The following is a 24,991-nucleotide window of genomic DNA, read 5'->3' as shown; positions in this document are numbered from 1 at the left end:
TTATTACAAATATGATCCCTGTTTTTGAAGTTAAACTTCATGTAACTATTTATTTAGACATTTCTTTGTATCTCTGCCACCTTGATGAGAGATAGCAAATTATGTGTGGGACATTTTCTAAACTAACCTCCAATCTCTTTATTCTGTTTTAGACAGTGCTCAGCTACAAAAAGATGAATGAGCAGGACATCAATCACTTTGGAATATTAGCACCTTAAAGATGTCTTTAGCAGGTCAATAATCTTTTCACCTTGGAAGGACTTTATCAGATCTTGTCTAAAGCCTGGATAAAAGCTTCTGCATTAAGTACATTTAACAATTGGCAGTGTATCTCTACCACACAAAGCTGTTTTCTTCCTTATGGACACAATCCTCAAGGTCATGATTCTCAGCAGCTTTCCAGTATGACAAAGAAGCATTACCTACCGCCAAACAAGCTGTCAACACAAACTTTGTCATAGCCTAGATAAAGAAACTGGCAGACAGTGATAATAGGTCTAATTTCCCTCTCTCCCAAGGGAAGTAAATAGATTTCAAATCAGTCTAAAAACCTATGCAAGGAAAGAAATGTTATCTTTGGAGGTACAAAAGAAAAAGACTCACTGGAAATTCATCTAGAGGTTCATTGATTTCAATGTCTAGCACTTCATCATTGTCAATTTCTTCCTCCCCTTGTTCTTCCACATATTCTATTTGGTCTTCTGTCAACTCAGCATCATGGCCTTCATACTGTTCTTCTTCAGTATAGTCTTGTGGGTACAACTCAGATCCATCAGATTTGTGATAAATCATTTCATCCTCTCCTTGTTCATATTCCGATTCATGTTCTACAGACTGATCATTAGTATTGTCGGAGAGTTCAAATGATGTAACCATGCCAGATGTAGTATTAAGACTAATTGTGACACCCTGAGAACTAGAGTGGACAAACACATAGAAAATGAACCATACAATTAAACTTTAGCACAAGAAGTTTATCAATTATTTGCTACAAAGATTTAAACCATATCTAGTAAGACTTTAATATATAATAGGCAAATGATTAATATTTTCTTAAGCAATGACCTAAAATGAAATTTCACATAGTGTATGATTCATTTCAATAAACCCATCCCTCTCTCCTCCCCCTCCTTCCCATCAGCTGCAGGCTATTTGATCAAGATAATCAAATCAACCAGATGGTCTAACTGATACATATGGCAAAAATCCATCCTGGTAGCTGGAACATTAAACCCAATTTCAACTTTTCAGAATAAAAAGTAAAGAAAATTGCTAAAACTAAATTTCTTTTCAAATGTTTTGAATCAAAAACTAAATACAGTATACTATTAAAAGAAATATTTTTATTTTAAGTACTTCTAAGCATAATATTTTAAATGTAGGGTTTACACAATAACTAATTCCCTATATCTATTACAAATTTTCAAGCATTTTAAAACTTACTTATAATAAAACCTATTTCTGAGCACGTTCAAGATTTAAAATATTGATAATTTTCGGCCCAGAAAATCAGTTCATTCCACTCAACATTGTAATAACAGAATTATTATAAGCACGAAATAATCATTTTACACAAAGAATCATAAAAGATAAAACAGAAAAAAGTCAAATGTCAAATTTTTAAAAATCCTATAATACTTTAAAAACATGAATAACTTTTATTCCACATGTTTTAATATATCATATAAACAATGAAAAATCTGAAATCAAAGAAATTCAGAAAAAAGTAACTTGGCTTAAAAAAAACAATATATTGTTAATATTCAAGTAAAAATTAAATAACAAATATCTACTGAACTATAATAGTTAAATATGATTTAAAATATCTTCAAGATAACAAAAATACACAGCACCATAACAAAATACAAGATTTACTTTTCTATATTAATAACTGTTAGATTCTTTCCCAAAGACTTTTCCCTTAAAAACTTAACAAAAAATTAGTAAGTAATCAATTACTCATTTTTCTAAAACATACTAATAATTCAATTTCTCATACATACCTACAAAGTAGTTCAACAAATTAAAAAAAAAAAAAAGACTACAAGGTAACAATGACCATAATAAAACATATTATGAATATGAAGGCACATTTCCAAAATGTTCATTCTTAACAAAACTAAAATAGTAAAGAAAGGTATTAAGAGAGAACCATCACAGGTCATTAGCTACAATTTATGTTAAATGGTTATGATAACAGTATCATATATATTTTCAAAAATTTCTTAAATTTGTTTATCTATCCTCACTCAATATCCCAATAAAGTAATTCAATCTGAAATTTTCCTTAATTTTTAAAAATAATCTGTTTAGATATACCATATAAACATAAATATACAGACTACATATTTATAAGTTGGAGAATATATAAACAGATTTTAAAATATTCATTTGGACACAATCATCAGAATAAACCTTTTAAGCATAGTTTAAGTGTATCACTTTGTCATGGAGTTTTAAGCATATAATATATGTGTGTGTGTGTATATGTATATATATATATTCACACAAACTCTTCTTTACTCAAATTAAATGAAACTGTAAAAACCTGAATTTAATAAATTACCTGAAATTTAGTTCATCTTCATTATCACTCTGCAAAAGATCATCATTCAGTTCTTCATCTGACAAATCTGACTGATTCTGGATGAAAAAACAATTATTAATATTTTGTCCTCATAAAGAAATTACAAAAATTACTAGTTGCATTTATAATTAATATATTACTAGTTGCATTTATAATTTATAGTTGCAAATAATTGCATTTATCTTAATTTTTTGTAATTAAACATGTCATCTAAATATAAAAATCATGGGACCAATGATTCAGAATTGATTTCATCAAGTCCACCCCTTCATTTTAAGGATGAAGAAATGAGACCCTCATTTCTACTTAAGTAACTTTTCCAAGACCCCTAAGAGGCGCTGCCTGAATATGAAAACTTAGGACTTTGGATTATCAGATCCAACACACTTTCCACAGCACTACAACACAACTATTGAGTAAGCCAGCTAACTGACTAAACAAATTTCTAGGTTCCAAAAGAAGCCAAACATTGAGAAATAAAATTGGAGTTCAACAATTATTCTAAGTTTAAGAAACTACTAGACCAAGACAAAATGAAAACAGTCCTTGCCCTCATTAAGTTTTAAAAGTTTTAATTTTCATTTAAGTGAATAAGCACATGCACAAATATATGTGAACAATCTGATTTGAATGGGGGGAGAGGGGAGTTTGGAAAGGGGAGAAAAAACTGCAAGATTTGGCAAATAGTACAAAATCAGACAAAAGCTAGTTGAAGCCAGATTTGAAGTCTCTTAAATAATCTGTTTGAATTGTTTCTTTTCTGTCCTAAAAAGGCAGTAATGGGACAGTCAGATACATCCATTAACAAAAATATTTTGGTAGTATTGTGGAAGATGGATTACAGATGGGAAAAAATTGAAACAGAAAAATCAATTAGGAGCTATTAAAATAGGCCAGTCAAGAATGATAAGGGCCTGAATTTATAGCATATATGAACATATAGCAACTATATGACTTGAGAGGGTTCCAAAGATGTTATTCAAATATAAAATTTAACAAATGGCTGTTACAAGGTAATGACTCAATTGTTTTGGAACATCTCTAACATTTAGGAATTTTTCTTTCCCTCATTATCTTTTGCCTTATTCCATTTCTAATTAAATGATATCCTGTCAATTTTTAAAGAATATATTACTGCACATATGCATAGTTCAAACTTAGAAGACAATGTTCCCTCAAAGCCAGCATGGGTTCATCAGGGGTAAATCATGCAAGATTATGCTAATTTCATTTTTGCCAAGGTTACTATGCTGATACTGAAGAACACCAATGCATTTAACAACATGTAGAGGGTGAAAAAGAAAAAAGACAAAGTTAATAAGGAATTTAAGTTATGAATGTAACTGGGAAGATGATAATACCCTCAAAGAAATAAGCTAAATTTTAGGGAGGTAAGAAATAGTTCTGTTTCAGGAGCTCAAACACTGAATTTAGGATGCTAATGAAACCTACAATAAATAGTTCTAGATATAGGAATAAGATAGGATGCACAAGAAGGATCAGGGATTCAATTGAGAGTCAAATGTGCAGAGATGGATATTTTATATTTCCTTGTTCACCCATTTCCAATGTTATCATATATAAGAATAAATATATCTATTTTGCTCAAAAGTATGGTATGGAAAAAAATTGCTGTGAAATGCTTTCCAGGAGTTTTTCTATATCTAAAGAATATACTTTATCAGTCTAGTAACCTTGTCAGAAATGAAATTAGTTAATACTCCAAATTTAGTTTTTTACACATAACTTTTCAAATATGACTTCAGGGATTTTGGCCTTGTATGAAGGAAAGGAAGTCCAAATCTGTGATTTCATCATGGTAGGGAACTAAACTCCCTTTTACAAATTTGAATAGCAGAACAATTATTTAACCTAAGTATTAAGTTGTCTATGACAGAGATGAGATCAAAATACCCAGAATCACATAACTAGGATGGATGCCTTCCTGACTCCAAAGGGCAACCCTTTATTCTTATGGCACATTAATTCTCACTATTTAAAATAAATTAAACTTCAAGGACTCACTTTCAAAAAGAATCTTGTTTCTTACCTTTTTGCCAGACAGCAAATCTTCTCCAAGCAAATCATCTTCAAGTTCACTAGGAAAAAAGTGGTAAGTCAGTATTTCTATTACAAAACATCTCAAGACACTATCATTTCCTATATAAAAACAGCAGTATACAATAAGACTTAACCAGTAGCTCTATGGGTTACACAAAGTTTCTGGTTTTACAATATTAATTTGGATAGATTTCCTTCTCTTGCCTTTCACATATCTTCCAATAAGGTACAGACAGATGGAATGACAATAGATTGTGATAGGAGTTCACAAAAATAGAAATGGTACATATGTGATCATATGAAGTGAGTAAACTGAGAAATTGTGAGATTATAGTGTTTGAAAGAATACCAAATATGTATATCAAAGCCCTCTAATATGACAGAAATTAAGAAAAAGAGAAAGTCAGAGGCAAGCATTGAACCCTACAGCAAAAGCCCCTGAGGACACAGAAAACAACTACCAGGATTCTGACTGGGTGATAGATATAAAATGAACCAACATATCTCAGGTCTTATTTTTAGTGCTTTAAGGGTTGGTTTGGTTTTTTTTTTTTTTTTTGGTTGGTTGGTTTTGTTTTTGTTTTTTTAGTTTAAATACCAAATAAATATACATACAGAGTTATTCATCCATTAACACCCCACAAACAGCACATTTCCTTTTGTAACCATACAAATATTCATAAGTTCTTTTTAGAGAAAAAATAAGATAGTAGCAGATTAAGAATAGCTTTGAGTGTGACTTTTATTGGTGGATGATAAGAAACCAATGAAAAATTTGAATAATAGCGATATAATCATATCAATGATTAAGGAAGAAAAGGGTTTAGATGGCATGGAAGGAAAAGAAACCAGAAAACATACTGAGATCACTTTTTGTTATAGCAAAGAACCAGAAACAAAGAGATGCCTATTCACTGGAACTAAATAATTTGTATAACATGAATAAAATAGAATGTCATTTCAAAATAAGACACAATAAATATGAAGAATATAGGGAGGTCTGAGAAGACATATAAAATGAAACAAAGCAAAGTAAAAATTAACAGGAAAACAGCATACTATTACATAATTTTTTTAAAAAATCTAAACTGAGGAGTATAAAATATAAGCACCAATAGAGAAGGCCTAAGAATTTACTTTCCTCCATTATCTTCAGAAATAGAACATAGCATATACTACTGGACTTGGCTGAGAACTAGCTGATTTTAGCAAACTGATTTTTTTCTCTTTTATTTTTTTACTTATCGTAGGGATTCTAGGTGAAGGGAAAATGAGGAACATATTAAGAAATGAAGGAAATGTAACAACAGTAAGTATACATAAAAACTTAGCAATAAAGAGGAAATGACAGTCCAAAACAGTGACTATAGCAATAGTAATATGATTAAAAAAGATGAATCTTGGGCAATAGTACAGATGTAGAAGTGATAGAATTTGGTGGGTAATTAGACATGACAGGAAAGAATAGGAAGAATTAATAGCAGATTCAAGATTTTAAAAATAAAAGTATGAGTGAAAAAAATTAGTAAAGGTTATCAATCAAGTTCTAGGAAAAGATAGTAAACCTAGTTTCAAATATATTAAATCTGAAATGCGAGAAACCCAAATGAAAATGCCCTACTGGCATTTGTAGGATGAAGGTCTCAACATTAAAAAAAAAAAAAAAAAAAAAAATGTCTCAAATATATCATTAGCATAAATTTGAGTTTAAATTATAGAAGTTAACAAGAACATAAAAAGGAGGACAAGAAAATAGGAAAAGAAACAAAAACCAAGTGTGTGATGGTTTAAAAGTAAAGAAGGAAAAAAGACTTATCTCAGGAAGAATCAATAAGAGAAAAAGAACAATCATCCAGGGGCTTAAAAAAGGGAGAGGGGAGAGAATTTGAACAAAAAGGCTTGGATTAGATTAGTTCATAAAAGAAAAGGAACTACTTTTGACAAGATGTGAAGTAAGTAGCAAAGATTAATCCCAATTCTCCTGTACTACCTCAAAAGAATGACAATAATCCAAAGCAAAGAATGATGTCAACAATGAACAAAAAAAGGTGGGAGGTATGGGGGGAGATATGCCAAGTAAATTGAACAAAACTGATAAATTACAAGCAAGAGATGTCCAATGAAATGAATATATGAAATAAAAAAAGAGATGAAATTCCTACAAAGCAAAATCAAGGCTGGCATAACCATATACCCTCAAGAACAAATAATCAATATGTCAAGAACTTTCAAAATAATTCTAAACAAGAATATAAATAACACTGATAGAAGAGGAATAAGATTAGCAATAAAGAATTAATAAAGATAAATCTGTGAATTGAGAAACCATAAAAGATAGTAGAAAAATTAAATGGTTGTCTCTGAAGAATAGGCAAAAATAAAGTGTGCAGAGACAGAGTAACAAACAGGACAAAAAAAAAAAATACAGAAACAGAAGGTATCATTAGAATTTTAGAAAACAAAAGGAAGAAATCTAGAGGATAGAATTCAATAAAACAATTGTTGAGTGCCAAAACAAAAACAAACCCCACTCCAAAAAAAAAAAAAAAACTACATGCTATATTCTAAGAATCTTACCTAAAAAAGTCATTCTAAATATTGCAGAGAAAGTAGTAGAAATTATTTGGTTCATAGATTATCAGCAGAGAAAGATCCTAATTTTAAAACATCAGGCTATAAAGTTACCAAAATCCAGTTTCTCAGAAAAAGGGATGCTTAAACCTAAATTAGTAGGAAATAATATATATATATGAAAAAGCATCAATTAAAATTACAACAAGAAAACTCAATAAGAGTTAAAAACGAAAGCTAAAATCCAATACATCTTAACATTAATTAAAATGGCCACTACTCCAAGATTACCTATCCCAAAGAACCAAATACAATCCATCAAAGAAAAATCTGGTTCTTCAATGAAGTTATTTCTTTTCTAATAAGAAATTCAATTTCAGGCAAAACTTTTAACATATAAAACTTAACAGATGAAATTTTAACAAGGAAATTTAATCCAATTAAAGAATAAAAGATTATTCAAGATTATTTTCCTGTTAGATATAAGCTTACTGCAGCTTTTAAGTCCCGGTATAAGATAAAATCTAGCATAAGGATCATTTTTTAAAAGGCTAGCAACTAACAGAAGTAAGCAGAACCAGGAGAACATTGTACACAGTAATAGCAAGTTTATGTGATGATGAACTATGGACTTGGCTCTTTTCAGCAATGCGATTCCAATAAGAGTTCCAATAGACTTGGAATGGAAAACATCATCTGCATTCAAAGAGAGAACTATGGAGACTGAATGTGGTTCAAAGCATAAAATTTTCAACTTTTTTGTTTGATCTTTTTTTACTTGTATTTTTTTCCGTTTTGGTCTGATTTTTCTTGTACAACATGATAAATATGGAAATATCTTTAAAAGGATTGTACATGTATCAACTGTATCAGATTGCTTGCTATCTTGGAGAGGGGGGGAGGTAAAAAAGGAAGGGAGAAAAAAATAGGAACAAATTAATACAAAAACAAATGTTGAAAACTATCTTTATATGTATTTGGAAAATAAAATACTATTGAAAATTCTTTTTAAAAGTCCAAAAGGGGAGGGGGGAGGGGAAAAAAAAGACTTTTAAGTTACAAAGTTATATGCCAACACATAACTGCTATAGGCAGTTTCAGAACCCAGAACATTTCTGATATCAACATAGTCACAGATCTAGACGAATATAAAACCTTACTTCCTCACGCCTCAAAAAAGATAAAGAAATTAGTTTTTATCAATCAAGTTCTTAAAAGAACTTAAAAGAAAATGAGAAAAGGCAATACGGGTAGAGGGATTAACCTTAGTAAAGTGTGGTTTGGCAGGTAGAATCAAGTACTTCATACTAAATGTAATTTCAAATGGAATTCCTCTTGCTAGTTCTTTCTGTTGAGTTTTGATGGCAACATATAGGTGGGTTTATTTCATAACCTAAAATTCTGCTGATGTTAACTGTTTCAATTAGTTTTTAAATTGATTCTCTAGGGTTATCTAAGTAAGCCATTGTATTGACTGCAAAAGTGATAGTGTTGTTTCCTTTTTGTCTATGTGAATTCCACATAGCCAATCTGTTTCTTGTTTTACTGCATGTAGCTAGCATTTCTAATACAATGTTAAAATAGTAATGGTGATAAGATATCATTGCTTCACCTCTAATCTTACTAGAAAGGCTGCTAGTTTATCCCCGTTACTAATATTTGCTCTTGATTTTAGATAGATACTTTTTCTTTTAACAAAAGTTCTTTATTATTGATCTATAAGAAACAATCAGCAGGATGATTTCAGAAAGACCTGGAGAGACTTACATGAATTGATGCTATTTGCAGTGAGTAGAACCAAAAGAACATTGTACACAGCAGCAGGATTTTACAATTATCAATCTGATGTGGACGTGGTTCTTTTCAACAATGAGGTGATGGCCCTGAGAGAGCCATCTTCATCCAAAGAGAAGACTGGAGACTGAGTGTGAATCACAACATAGTATTGTCATTTTTTTTTTTTTTTGGCTGTTGTTTGCTTGTGTTTTGTTTTCTTTCTCAATTTTTATCTGATTTTTTTTGTGCAGCCTGATAATTGTGGAACCGTGCAGAAGAATTGCACATGTTTTAACATATATTGGATTAGTTGCCAGGGGAGGGAGAGGGGGAAAAAAGGGAGGAAAAAATTTTGCAATACAAAGTTTTGCAAGGGTCAATTTGCAAGTTTTAAAAAACTATCTATGTATATGTTTTGAATATAAAATGTTTTAGAATAAAAAAAAAAATCAAGTCCATAATTGTATCATAAAATTTGATAGTATCACTCATTTTCTTATTTTTCTTCAAAAAATTACATAATATTCAAATTAAATTTACTTTGATAAAAATCTACCTTCAAATTTAAAAAAAAAAGTAAGTTCCGTTTATTCCTATGCTTTTCATAGAAATGAGTATTGTATTTTGTCAAGATTTTTCCTGCATCTATTAAAATGTTACTTATTGTTGATTTTGCCATGTTAACTATGCTTTTTGCCATGTAAATATGCTATAATTTTCCTAACACTGAAGCAGTCCTACCTTCCAGTTACAAATCCAGCCTGGTCATAATATATAATCTACATATTACTGCAATTTTCTTATCAACATTTTATTTAAAATTTTTGCATCTATATTTATTAGGGAAAACGATGCACAGATTTCTTTCTGTTTTTTTAAGTTTCTGTAGTTTCAGTATCAAGACCACATTTGTCACAGAAGCAATTTCATGGGTCTTCTTTATTTTTTTCAAACAGTTCACCTAGCATTGTAATTAAAAGTTACTTAAATGTTTTGTAGAATAAATTTATAAATCCACCTGATCCTGAAGTACTTTTTTCTTGGGGAGTTCATTCATGATTTGTTCCATTTCTTTTTTTTAAGAAAGGGTTATTTAAATATTCTGTTTAGCATTCTGTTAATCTAGGCAATGTATATTTTTGTAAATAACTGTCCATTTATTGGCACATAGTTGGGAATTTGTTTTGCTGTGCTGTGTATATTTATAGAAAGTGTTTCAGGGCAGCTAGTTTGTGCAGTGGATAGAGCACCAGCTCTGAAGACAGGAGGACCTGAGTTCAAATCTGATCTCAGACGCTTAACAATTCTTAGCTGTGTGACCAAGTCAGTTAACCCCAAGTGCCCCAGCCAAAAAAAAAGAGAGAGAGGGAGAGAGAGGATTTTATTTTTTGTTTGTTTCGTTAAATTATAATGTTCTTGTTTGGTTTTCTGGAGGCCTTTGAGAAGCCTTTGTTTCAGTAGATGAATCACCATAAGAATAGCCAGATGTTAAAGTCCAAATCCTTTATTATCTCCTTCACAATCTAGTTTCCTTGCCTGGGATCAGCTAGCTTTCTGGAGAACCTTTCAGACTAGCCTTGGTCTCAGTGTCGGGGAAGTGCAGGAAGCCAGGCCAACCACAGTGGTAATGAAGATGGAATTGAATCTGGCTCCTTGGCTCCGAGAGCTTATGCTCCTGCCTCCAGTCCTCATGTCTTCTCTGGCTTTCTCTCCAAGCCTTCTCGGTCCCCCCAGAGAGCCACCAAGAACCTGACCAAGATGGAATGAATCTTGTCCAGTCCATGCTGGCTGTTATATACTCCATTATCATAGGTGTGAATCTTGTGGAACTATATTAAGTACTAAGTACATGTACTGAACTAGAGAACTATTAAGCACCATGCTAAACTAGATAACCATTTTCTATCAATTTCACTAACTTAACACCTTGTAAGAATCCTTGTGTCAGAGTTCTGGCCCATAACATTAAAGTGAAGGGAAATTGAGAACAGCAGGCAGGAGAGGCAATTATAAAGAAAAAAAATGTTTTCATGTCTAATATATGATTGATGGTATGAGTCTGAAGCTGAAGAGAGATAATGATAAAACCTGCATAGAAGTTTTAATCAAACCTATATGTAAAGAAATCACTGAGAGAGAATGTATATACAAAGAGAAGGTTGGCTTAGGAAAAGGACAAGATTAGGGGAGCTAATATGAATAATAAGCCAGAAGAGAAAGAAGTAGTCAAGCAGGAGAGCAGCAATACACTAACACCTATAAAGAAGAGAATACTTGGGAGGGTCAAATGCTACAAAGAGTACAAAAAGAATGAGAAGAGGGGGAAAAAACCATAGGATTTCATAATTAATATGCCATTTGGAACTTTGAAAAGAGTTGAATGAAGAATTGAGAAATCAGACTGTAAAGGATTGAGAAGTGAAAGAAGAGGAAGAAGATAGCAATATGTGTAAACACTGGAGTTTAGTTGAGAAATGAGAGGCAGGATGATAGTGTAAAGGGATAGAAGAATTTAGTGAGGGCTTTTAAAATATAGAGGATATGAACTGATACAAGGTTAAGTGAGCAGAACTAGGACAACAGTGTCTACATAGTAATAGTAATATTTTAAGGATGATCAACTATGAAAGACTTAGCTACTCCAATCGAGTTAATTTCAAAGGATTCATTAAAAAATCCTCCCATGTCTAGAGAGAAAACTGATGAAGTCTTAAGTACAAATTGAAGCATATTTTTTAAACTTTTATTTTTCTTGTATGAGTATTTTCTTTTGCAACAAAATGTTTTGCATGAGTTCACATGCATAATCTGTATCATATTGTTTGCCTTTTATAAATTTTATTATTATAACTTCTTATTTACAAACATATGATTGGGTAATTTTTCAACACTAACCCTTGCAAAACCTTCTGTTCCAACTTTTCCCCTCATTCCTCTCACCCCCTCCCCTAAATTGGACTACCGTCCAATACATGTTAAATATGTTAAATCCAATATATATGTATACATATTTATACAGTTATCTTGCTGCATAAGAAAAATTGGATCTACAAAGAAAGAAAACTGAGAAGGAAAACAAAAATGCAAGCAAACAATAACAGAAAGAATGGAAATGCTATGTTGTGGTCCATACTCGTTTCCCATAGTTCTTTCTCTGCGTGTAACTGATTCTCTTCTTTACTGAACAATTGGAACTGATCAGAATCATCTCATTGTTGAAAAGAGCCACATCCATCAGAGTTGATCATCTTATAATCTTGTTGTTGCCATGTATAATGATCTCCCAGTTCTGCTTATTTCACTTAGCATCAGTTCATATAAGTCTCTCCAAATTTCTCTGTATTTATCCTGCTGGTCATTTCTTACAGAACAATAATATTCCATAATATTCATATACACAATTTATTCAGCCATTCTCCAATTGATGGGCATCCATTTAATTTCCAGTTTCTAGCCATTACAAAAAGGGCTGCCACAAACATTTTTGCACATGCGAGTCCCTTTCCCTTCTTTAAGATCTCTTTGGGATATAAACCCAGTAGTAACACTGCTGGATCAAAGGGTATACTGCCTGCCTTCTCAAAGGACAGGGGAGAAGTGGCAGAGAGAAAATTTGAAACTCATTTAAAAAAAAAATTCTAAAAATTGTCCATGTAATTTGAAAATATTTACAAAAGAAAATTATAGTAAAAAAAATGAAGGAGACAGGCATGTTTATAGGAAACAGGAAAGAAAAACGGCAAAAGTGAAGAGAGATAAAAGGGAATTATGAGGGCAATTTGCTGTGAAGATACATGTATAGGGACACGTCTTGGTAAAGAGTTCTTCATGACACTGAATTAAAGCAGAGGATAGGGATATGTCAAGGGGTTTTGAGATGTAGAAGGAAAAAAAAGGACCTCAACATTGATAGCTTTTATTTTTTCAGTCCCAGATTGTAGAAATCTATAAAGCAAAGTGCTTAACTGAAAAGATGAAGGGAAGGCATGGGTTATTTGAAGAGAGTAAAAACAATATAAAATAGCCCTCTTGGGAAATAAGACAGAGAATCAATTAAGAAGAAAATAGGATTGCCTGGCTATAGGGATTGAGATTAACAAAACTGAAGATTAGAAGGTTTAGAAAGATAAAAAGTATGGTGGGAACAAGGGATTCCTGATAAGTGGCTAATGTTTCATTTTAGTGAAAGACATCCCGGTCAAAGCTCATTGTAAAGAAGCAAATGTCTCATACCTGGGGAGTAGCTAAACAAGCTGTGGCACATGCATGCAATGGAATATTACTGTATGAGATGAAACAAGGTATAAGAATTCAGAAACATGGGAATTCTTTTTTTTTAAGAAAAAACTGTACATGGGGAAAAATAAACTCCCAAACAAAAAATGTGGCATTATAATGAATAAATACATCCCTGAAAGATTTTTTTTAAAAATACACTTCCCTCTCTTCACTGGTCAAATGAGTCAATTACTCAACAAGTATTTATTAAAAACTTACTGTGACACACGCTATGCTAACAAAGTCCCTGTACTCAGAAAACTCAGTCTAAAAGGGAGAAAACATGCAAGTAACTATAGGCCTACAAAATATACCTAGTATAAATTCAAGGAAGGCACTAGAAATGCCAGGAACAATCTCTTACAGAAGATAGGATTTAAGTTCAGTCTGATAGAGGTAGCTGGAGGTTAGAAGAAAGAATATTCCAGGTATAGGAGATAATCCTAAGTAAATAAGCACTGAATCAGGAAATAGAATGCCAAGTATATAAGGAATAAGTTGATCAATGATCACACAATATGTGAATATGTGAATAGAGTAAAATTTGAGACAGAAAAAGAGAAAGGGGCCAGGGTATGAAGAGTGTTAAATGTCAGGGGGGACTTTGTATTTGATCCTAAAAATAATTCGTCAGAATCAGAGTAGGAGTGATGATCTGTACTTTAGGAAAATCTTTATCTTCCAATTAGAAAAAACAAAGTGGATAGAGACACAGAGAAATCAAGCAAAAAACTAATAGTCCAAGCACAAGTTTTAAAGGCCTATATGAGAGTGCTAGTTGTGGGAGTAGAAAAGGATTATTGTGAAGATAGAAATGACAACAGTTGACAATCAATGGGATATATAGAATGGGTACAAATGAAAAGTAGAATATGATACCCAAATTGCAAACTTAGATGAATGGGAGAGTGGCGGTACTCTAAGAGTAACTCTAAATTGTGAAGTAGAGAGCTTTTCTAGAGAAAGATAATGAATGAGTTCAAATCTGAATGTGTTGAGCTTAAGATGTCTACTGGACAACCATGATGAAATGTTCAGCAAAGAAGACTAGGAACGAACAATTAGGAAAATAGGAGAACCAGTATACAGTAATGTCATGGAAACCTAGAGAGGGGAGAGAGTATCAATGAGCAAAAAGTAATTAATTAACAGTGACAACAGCTTTAAAGAGGTCAACCGGGATAAGAATTGAGAAAAGGTTCTTTAACTTGCCATTTTCCTCTTTGAATCTCCTGTACCTAACACAGTACCTCACACACAACAGAAGGTATTTAATAAATGACTGTTAAATTGAGGAAAAACAATAATGAAGGATATTTAAGAATCTAGAAGTATAACAGCCTTCTATTTTATTAGGATGTCTTCCAGTTCAAATGTAAAATTCCATGACTGTATAAAATAGTGCTTCCCAAACTAGAATTTATTCCTGACAGATAAAAAGATCTCAATTTTCAATCCCTAAACATTACAGTCTCCAAAGCAAGCCACTTCTGGTCAAAAAGGCATAAAGCAAGTTCAAATTTTTGCCTTTTTCTCTAATAAAAACCAAGGGTGTAGACCCTTAAAAGTTCGTAAGACTGGAGTTCCATCATTTGCAGTAAAAATTTAAAATGTTATAAAATACAAGGAAGTAGGTGGTACAATGGATAAAGCAACAGCCCTGGAGTCAGAAAAACCTGAATTCAAATTCGACCTCAGATACTTTCTAGCTATTGATCCCTGGACAAGCCACTTAATCTCACTGTTCCCCCCCTGCAAAAACAAACACACACACACACACACGAAATAAAACTGATTAATGAAAGTGTTTGAATAAGTTATATTTAACATTTATTTTAATGTCAACATGATAACTGAGTAAATTAAGTATACAAATCTCCATTGCTCATACTTAAAGGAGCTATGATCTCTTCAGTGTGACATTTTTTTTTAAAACAAAAAATTAATTTAGGTTAGACTGTTACATCCTAACAAAGAGAGCTAACCAAAACTAGAATAGGATTCTTTGGAAAATACACTATTTTCATAAACATGAAATCTCTCTATCACTATACTGTGGCAGAACTGTCTTTATGAATAATAGCTAAAAACATTCAGTACCTGATGGCCAACTTTTAGTGACTAAAACCTTTCCAAACCTAAGTAGCCAAGTCCTCTCCTGAGAAAATCTACCACCAAACATATATATGGAAAAATTTCAGACATAATAGGGTCTTTTAGAGCTTATGATCCACTAATATGCTTTCAAAAATCCAAGGTCATCACCATATCAAAATAAGACATCAGTGTAAGATATTAATATAGGAAAGTGATTTTAGATATATTTAACAATTATTAACATATCCTTTCAATTTCCCCTAAATTTTCAAGTTCAAATACTGTATCTAAGCCTCCTAGAAGTGAGCCACGAGGACTAACTATAGTCCCCTTCCCCTGATAATATCACAATTTAGGAAAATCTTATACCTTTATTTTTCTCTCTTCCTGCCATCTTCTCTTCTAAATGTATTTTGGTTTTCCTTCACAACAACATAAAAAGAAAGTCTAATACACAATATGAAATAGAAAGTTGTGGTTGTGATTAGATAGCTAAAAGGTGGCCAGCTCCTGTCTAGAAATCAAGAAAGCAATAGTGAAGAGTGAACAAGAGCAGTTTATATGTCTATTGAGGTACAAACATTCTATACAGAATTTAGTGTGATCTCTCAATATTCAATGGAAATAACACTTTAGTTAAAAAATAAAGAAAATAATGCTTTCGGTATAAAATATTACTTTTTTATAAGTAAAATTCCTTCACAGATATATGAAAGGAATAAAACTTATTCTTTCTGTCCTCAGAAGGAAGAAAAAGAAGCAAAGGCCAGAAGTTACAAAAATGTAAATTTAGACTGGATACAACATCCTAATAATGAGAATGACCAAACTAGAATAGACTTCTTTCAGAAATACCAGGTTCTCCCTTATTGAAAGTGTTCAGACAAAAGCTGGATAACCACATGTTGGTATGATGATAAATGATAGAGAGCTATTGATATCTTCATTCTTTAGTAGATTTCCCAAAGTCTACTAAAGATAGGAATAAAAATTGTACTCAGGAATGATCAAACAAAAAGAATCAATTCTACAAAAAAGTATAAAATCAGTTGTACAAAAGTTATTCTTTATCAAATATGTCTTTTCAAAATCTAGTGATAATTATGTAAGATGTATTGGTAAATTTATTTATTTTTTCTAATTTATATTATGTCATTAGCTATTCAATAGCTAATAATAATAACACACAAGTTATATAACAGAACATTACATTAATTTCTGGGAAAAAAGTAAATTTATCAAGGAAGATTAAGCACATTATTATTATTAAGCTACAGATTTTACATAGATTTAGGCCCAGACTCATGATAAGATAAACTTCCAGCTTTCAAACTTCTTCTATCAATGCATATTAATAAATCTTGTATCTCAGTCTTAAAGAATTAACTTTGGAACTAAGAAGTTAAGTATCTTCTCTATAGTTACAGAATCAGAACAACACAAAGGTAGGAATTTAACCAAGTCTTCCTGACTCCAAAGTCCTTTAATCACTATGATATGCTGCCTTCTACTTTAAAATTACTACAATTGTTTTCAACAATAAGATATACACACACACTCACATACATGTATACAAGTATCATATGTAATGATATATATAAAACCAATAAAATCATGTGAGACACATTAACTAAAAACAGTTGCTTAGGCAATAATGCTAAAGATGACCAACTCCTGACTACAAAATCAAATGATCTAGTCAACATTTAAACATCTTCAATAATGTTTCCCTAATAAGTACATCTTAATAAAATGTGATATTATGTAATTTTGTATCATACTGTGAACTGTTTATTTTGTAAATAAGATATTAAAAGTCATTTTCCTTAAGCAAAGATCTAACAACTCTGTGACTTCCCATTTCAATTGATGTCAGGAGTTTCCTAATGCTTCTAGAACAAAATATAAACTCGCCTTTTTAAGTTTTTAAACCCCCTACTACACAACCCAGACCCAATTTTTTTAGATTAAGCACCATCTTCTGCATGAAGCATTTCTAAATTCCAATCCATTAGTGTCCTCTCTCTCAAACTACTTTGTATTTAACTATTTATATATATTTATTCACTGTATATTTTTGCAATGTGTGTACCCACACACAGACACACACACACAATTTTATAGATATATACACACATATATACGTTAAATGTCATTTTTGTCCATTAAAATAGTTTTTATATACACAAAGAACTACAGAGAACACATTAACATGTATCTAACCTTTCATTTGTATGTGAACTTTTATTAACATTAGAGTACAAATTGCTAGTCCAGGGGCCATAAAATTAATATATAGCATCTGAATATAAAAAATTTTAAGTACCTGTCCCAGTCATCATCCCCAGTTCTTCTTCTCCATGACCGTTCTGCACCAGGTTTATCAAACTGATCAAAGTCATCATCTGTAAAGAAAACTTAATTAAAAATAGTTCTTACCAGAATAAAACAGATATATAATGTAAATAAATATAATGCAAATAATAATGAGTTTTGGAAATCTATATAAAAGTTTATTTTGAACTCTATATTTTTCAGGCTAATATAAAGGTTTGAAAAAGCTAATCAGCAATAATTAAGGTACTATTAGAGGAATACAATTCTTTATTTGATACCATTAAGAGTAAGAAAATATCACTAAGTATAGGCACTAACTGGAGAAAATTATGGCTTTGTAAGAAAAAATGTAGGGGAAAAAAAACAAGGAAAATAACAACACAATGAAAAGAACATCATATTTAAGATCATACGATCCAGATTTAAGCCCTAGTTTAATCATCAGTTAGGTGACGACCCATTTTTCCCCTCTGAACTTCAATTTCCTCATCTGTAAAATATAGATAACAAATGATTAAGAGGATCAAATAAGAATATATAGAAAGCACTTTGTAAACTCTAAAATGCTATACAAAATCTAAACTATTTCTTATTTTCTAAAAAATCAATAAAATGGACATACTGTCTATGAGAGGGAATTTCAACTGTATCCTGCTTGGAAAATAAAACAAAGTATGTAAATTTTATGAAGGGGATTAGCAGCAAACATTCTTCCCCAAAGGGGCTGCAGGTTTATGATAGCTAAGATAGGAGTCTGACCAAAGAATACGGAAAAAAATGGGCTTCTTAATAACATAAAGTGAAACTGAGACAACATACAATCAAGTTCTATACTTTCTTATTTCATAACACCAAAGAGATTAAAGAAAGGAAGAAAATAAGCATTTATTAAATGCCTATTATGTGGCAGGTGCTTTACAAATATTATATCATTTGATCCTTACAACTGGGAAGATGATGCTTTTATCATCATTTTTTACAATAAAGAAAGTGAATCAAACTGAAGTTAAATGATTTGCCCAAAGTCACACAGCTAGTAAGGATCTGAGGACAGACTTGAATTTGTGTCTTGAATGATTCCAACATTCATTACACTCCACCAGGTGGATAAAGTAATTGGAACCCATGGATAAAAAGCGCTTAAGAACAGGAAATTTTAGTTTGGACTCAACAGAATGAGAAAGACTAATTAGTTTGGGCTCAACAGAATAAAAAGAATAAGAGAAGTAACAGCCACAGAATAATAATGACAATAATATCTCTAAATTTATTCTTAAGTGAATCTTACTTTCAATATGCACTTAAACCAAAATCTTGCTTACTAAATGTAAAACTTTTCCTATTTTTTCCCCTCTGCTGCTTATAGACAGACCAAATAAGAAGCAAAATCAAAAGTGGAATCCACTTCGTGCCTCTGACACAAAATTGGGGGGCTTCACTCATTATACCATACTGGCTCATTTCACTTCTATTTCAAATGCAACTTCTTCATCTTCAAGATGTAAGACTCGCCACAAAAAGCAAATGTGTTCTAGAATTCTTTCTACTTCCACTCTATTCTCCAAAACGGAAATGCACGCATGCGTGTGCACACACACACACACACACATCCAAAATTACATTCATTCATAAAACCCGACTCCTGTTTGCTCTTTCTACTAAAAAAAACAAAACAAAACAATAAATTACATAGCCTGAAAAGATAAAAAACTTGAGTTTCTTATTCTACAATGCCACCAGGTTTTTGTTGTTCAAGTGTCACAGAGTAAATGACATCCAATAAACTGGATTTTTAAAAATAGACAAATTTCTCTTCCAGTCATTTTGACAAAGAAACTTTCTCAACTACTAAAAAAAAAAAAAACCTATTTTAATATTTTCAAAATGCCTTTGAAGGCATCATGGAAACAAGAGTATAAGTGAGGTTCTTCCATATTAAAACTGGTGATCATTCAATCCACTGGAGACTTACTTCTTGATAAGTAATCCTTTGACTATATATTGAAGAACTCAAAAAGAACAGAAAGGAAGGTCTTTCAAAAGGCTTTGAAAAGTTCTCCTAGTACAATTTGCTTACTTAAAAGGTATAGAATCACACTAAGAAGGTGAATGAATATGCTTGGATTTAAAAAAAAAAAAAAAAAAAAAAAGGTATAAAAGAATTCCTAAATCTGGTCCTACCCCATCTTCTCATACAACACAGCTCTTTCTATTTGGTTGGCCTGTTTCAGCAAAACAAAACCACATTTAACTAGGGCATTTAAACCCCTTCAGTGAAAAAATTCAAAAATCCAGTTCTACTGTATTTTTTTCCACACTAAGAATCATCTAAAGTATCCCTGGGGAGCTAATGTCTAAGTATCTACAGAAACACTAGCTTAGAAGAAAACAACTTATAACACTTTTCCACTCCAAATCATATGCATACTTCCTTCTATTTTAATCCCTGTTCATTTCCCACCAGTCCCTTCTTTTTCCTCTGCTTTTTAAATCTGTCATAGATTTTCCAGTAGTGTCCAAATCATATGCATACTTCCTTCTATTTTAATCCCTGTTCATTCCCCACAAGTCCCTTCTTTTTCCTCTGCTTTTTAAATCTGTCATAGATTTTCCAGTAGTGCACAAGGACACTGCTTAACCACACTGGCAATCAAAATTACAGAGATGCTGACCTCTGAACTAAATGAAGGTTCCAAGGATGAAAGAGCTGATTTTGAGGAGAGGGAAAATAGAAAAGAAAACCACCAAGAATTACAATCAATATAACTGCCAAGACAAAGGTCATGGAGGATGTAGCAAAGGATCCAAAGAGCAATTGCATGTGACTAAATTAAAGATGAACTTTTTTTTTTTCACTTTTAGAAAAAGAAAAGGGGGACTAGGAAGGGAGTGGAGGTAGAGTTTAGATTCTGAAACATTAAAATTTCCAAAATGTTGCAAAAATTGTTTGAAAACACAAAAGCATAAAAAGAATGATTGACAACTATTGTTAAATTTAGCTTTATTGACAAAGGTGTGAGTTAGATAAAATTACTTCTAAAAACAAAGTAGTATATAACTTTAAAAAAAAAAACAGCTAAATTGTAGGTTTTCATGTTATATTATCAAGCATTTACCATATATTTTATATAACCTTCACATACACACACAGAGAAGATGATCTTGCCAAACACTTCACTGAATTAATGATATAAAGCACACATTTCAAAGGATTTCAAGGAGGATTTAAGTACCATAAACAGACTATATTTAATACAATTTTATCTAGATACCCATTATTTAGAACTCATAATGCCAAATAGTATACCAACTTTAAAAAAATATCCAGGGGCACCTAGGTAGCTAGGTAGTGCAGTGGATAAAGCATCAGTCCAGAAGTCTGGAGGACTGGAGTTCAAATTGGATCTCAGACACTTAAAACTTCCTAGCTGTGTGACCCTCCCCTAGGTAAGTCACTTAATCCCAACTGCCTCGGGGGGGGGGGGGGAAAAAAAGACTAATAAAAATAATCTTGAAAAAAGGTTTTCAATAAATTGATAGACAAGAGAAAAGGGGGGCAGAACTATGATTCCATAGATTTGGAGAACTCCTGGTACAATTAATGGAATTTGGAAATATTTGGTATATGCCAAACAAAGTGACTCTAACCATCTTGAAGGTGTACTTCTAACCACAGTCATCTCTGAGGGGGAGCAATCCTTATAAATAAGGGGCCAGTCATTAATGCCATCACCATACCCAGAACCCTGTTAATTAGGGAAGCCCATGATCTCTGTGGACAATAGTGCCCCTGAGACCACCAATCCTTCTAGCCCAGGTCCTGAAGCCATCAGCCATCATCTTGGTAAGCAATCTTTGTGAAGAAAATATAACCTGTTATTTTTAATCTGATTTTACTTGGGCAGTAAAATAATTGTATAAATATGTTTATTTTGGATTTAACATATATTTTTAACATGTTTAACATATATTGGATTACATGCCATCTAGAAGAGGGTGGGGAGGGGGAGAAATTCAAACACAAGGTTTTTCTAGGGTCATTATTGAAAAAATTATCCTTGCATGTTTTGAAAATAAAAAACTCCAATTAAAAAAAATGCAACCTGGAAACTACATCCCTCTTTCCCTGAATAATCAAAACTAGAAGAGCCAGAAAACAAAGTCTTCACCAACAAAGTCCTTCCTAGGCAACATTAAATGATGCAACATCAAAAATTGATAAGATTTTTTCACTGGGTATGACAATAAAGGAGATGCATTACTTTTTGCTGCTGTATACTGAGATCATGGGACCTTTCTATCTGACTTGCAGTTGAAACCTTCTCTTAAGTACTGTCTCCCCCATTAGAATATGAACTCCTTGGGAAAACATTGTCTTGCTTTTTTCTATTTGTATCTCCAGTACTTAGTACTAATTTGCATGTACTACATGCTTAATCTAGAGCATGTGTTGTCATTCATTCCCATACAAAATGTTTCCTAGTAACATTGTATAATTCAATTTAACAAATATTTCAGCTAATCAATGGTGTCATTTCAGTCTCTTTCATCAGTATGCTATAGTGGAAAGAAAACTGAACTTGGAGTCAGTTCTGGAGTCAGGACTGGGATATTCAAATCTCAACTCTACTTTTCTTCTCCTAGTTAACTGTGACCCTAGACTGATCACTTAAGCTCTCTGGGTTTTAGTTCCCTCATTTATAAAATAACAATATTGACTCAAATTGTCTCTAACATCAACAAAGATTGGTGGATTATGATGGTACTCAGGAACCACCTCTTTTCCTGTATTATAGATGAAAATAAGGGTGAGTGTACTAAAGTTACTCTCTAAAGTGAATTTTCTGAACCAAGAAAAAATTTGAAGAAAAGATCCTTTTATCATGTAACTTAAAAAGAGACTTTAATTCTCCTGTCAGCACTTCCAGAATCACTTTCAAACATATTAGTGAGTGAGTGCCTGGATGAAATCTACCTTAAATGTGTGCATATGTGTGTGTATTTTTTCCCCCAGAATGTTAGCTTGTTAATTATTATTAATAATGACACTTTTCCTAAAGATTCTAGGTGCTCATTTTAAAAATTTCTTACAGATGGGTTTGTTCATTCAACAATTAAGTGCCTACTATGTCACACTAAGGATCCTGGCCCCAAAGATAACATACTCTATCTTTAAGCAGTTTAAAACTCAATTTCAACATATAAAAACAACATATACAAAGTGATTTGGATGATAGAACAATCAGAGGTATGAGGACAAGCTACAGATAAGAGGAACTTGAACTGAGATCCATTTCTGGAGATTCCAAGAACCAGAGGTGAGAAGGGGGAAAAAAATCTGGTGACGAAAGACAGTTTGCAAAAAGATACAAACACAGGAGATAAAATATGAATGAGAGACACCAAGTAATTTGGCTGAAACACAGAGCCGGTGAATTGAAATAATGTGTAGTAAATGTAAAAAGAGGTAGATTGGTTAAAGATTCCAAACAAGAGAGTCACTAGAGCATTTGTATGGTTAATGGATTGGAGAAGGGACACACTTGAAGCAGGCAGAAGTTCCTGCTTGTAGTTCCTGCAAGAATCTAGGTACAAAGTTAAAAGAAACTTAATTAGGGAAGTGGCTGCAAACAAAGAAAAGTAAACAAACTCACTTTTGAAGTTTAAGGAAAGCAAGTAAGGATTACAGAAAGAAAGACTTATCTGTGTACATATTGCAACACCCCCAGTATAATGTAAAACTCCATAAATGCAGAAACAATTTCCCTTTTGTCTATATTACCAGCATTCAGCACAGTGTTTTAAACAAAGGAGGCAATATATAAATATTTGTTAAACTGAATTTTCAGTTTAGCTATCATAAGTATTTTTATTTCTAAAAACATAACTAACTTAACTAACCCAAGTCCTGAGTATTGGCTAATTTGTGGAAGCTCACAATATAGTTTGTAACTTCCCCTAAATTGTTTTGCTAATAAGAAAGTATTACAGGTTTCTTAGTCTAAAGCTTACATACAAAAAAATTCCAAGGTGTGTTATACCCAAAATGAAGGCTTCAAGCAGAGTATGAAATCAGATCATAACTGAGACTCCTTCAAACACTAGGATTATGTGATTCAACTATACAACTGCAACTGAGCAGGGAATCTTGAAAAAAACCAAGCAGAGCCAAGATAAAGATAAAGCATGGGGCAAACAATAATGACCCACATCACCACCCTCATTCCTCATTTTCTAGGAACAGGACATACCTGTCTATAGGTTACAACCCTCGGCCATTAAGTCAATTTATAGAGCTGCCAATTGTAATACATGATTTAAAATGTGGGGGAAAATAAAAGAACCCTCACTATGCCTCCCTATTGGTAAAATAAAAGACGTGTCCTTCACCCCAGCTCTGCCCACAAATGAAGTTTCAATAACAAAGGTATCTGACCAGTTCTTCTCAACAGAGGTACAAAGCACAATTTGGAAAACAATAGAGACTTACAAATCTTTACTATATACATAAGAGAGAAAAAAGCAGGAAAAGAAGATCAAAGTATTATAGTTTACAATGAAAAAGAAAAATCCTTGAACTTTTAAAGGTATAAAGGTATCTGCTCTGGAATCTCTAATAGCCATAACTCCTATGTTTCAGTTACAAAACCTTTAAGAAAAGATGTAATATTATGCTTTCAAGTGCTGATCAAAAAGCCTATTATCTCTTTAAACCCTCTGAAAATTCAAATTTAAACACAGAGATCAGAAAACACAGTCAAATCTAATACAAAGTTTTCAAGTTTGTTACTTCAGTGGATCTGATTCTCACAGGACTTTTTCCATGACGTATTAAGATCCTTCCAAGACTTTCTCCTTAATCTTTTCACCTTAAGGAAATACTGTTGAGGAATATGAGCTGTCCACTGATTACTACTTCATATAGAATAGGACTACTTCTTTTCTCTAGTCATAAAGTCCTCCAATGACATACTTATACTACTTATGCTATTCTTTGCTTAAGACAGAGCAACCTATTTAATTTATGTGCCTCTCCACTGCACAAAGAGTAAGTCACAATTTTAATTCTTAAGTAATTGTAGTATTACATAAATCACAACTATACAGTCTCAACAAAAAGTAAAAATAGTAAATTTTGAAAAAACAGATCCTTGTTTCAGGGGAAAGTTTTAGGTCAATAAAAACACATTATTTAAAAAGTAATCCCACTTTTCCCTGGTTCAGTTCTGGACCTAGTTAAGTTCACTATGTATTTGGGTTATCTGTAGAATATACTTATTGGAC

General features: G+C 32.1%; 1 protein-coding gene across 9 annotated transcripts in view; it reads right to left on the bottom strand.

Moving 5' to 3' along the window:
- Positions 1-24,991, bottom strand: part of RBM33 (RNA binding motif protein 33) — a 168,479-nt gene that overhangs the window by 131,920 nt on the left and 11,568 nt on the right. For all 9 annotated transcript variants that reach the window (XM_031939523.1, XM_031939520.1, XM_031939521.1 and 6 more), the window contains exons 2-5: positions 17,697-17,775; positions 4,638-4,686; positions 2,567-2,643; positions 604-916 (exon numbers count right to left, since the gene is read on the bottom strand). In XM_031939523.1, coding sequence (XP_031795383.1) covers positions 604-916; positions 2,567-2,643; positions 4,638-4,686; positions 17,697-17,775 — 518 coding nt within the window. The remainder of the gene's footprint in view (positions 1-603; positions 917-2,566; positions 2,644-4,637; positions 4,687-17,696; positions 17,776-24,991) is intronic.

This window comes from Sarcophilus harrisii, chromosome 5, assembly GCF_902635505.1.
Source record: "Sarcophilus harrisii chromosome 5, mSarHar1.11, whole genome shotgun sequence".
NCBI classification, from domain to species: Eukaryota; Metazoa; Chordata; class Mammalia; order Dasyuromorphia; family Dasyuridae; genus Sarcophilus; species Sarcophilus harrisii.
This window is presented reverse-complemented; position numbering and strand designations above follow the sequence as displayed.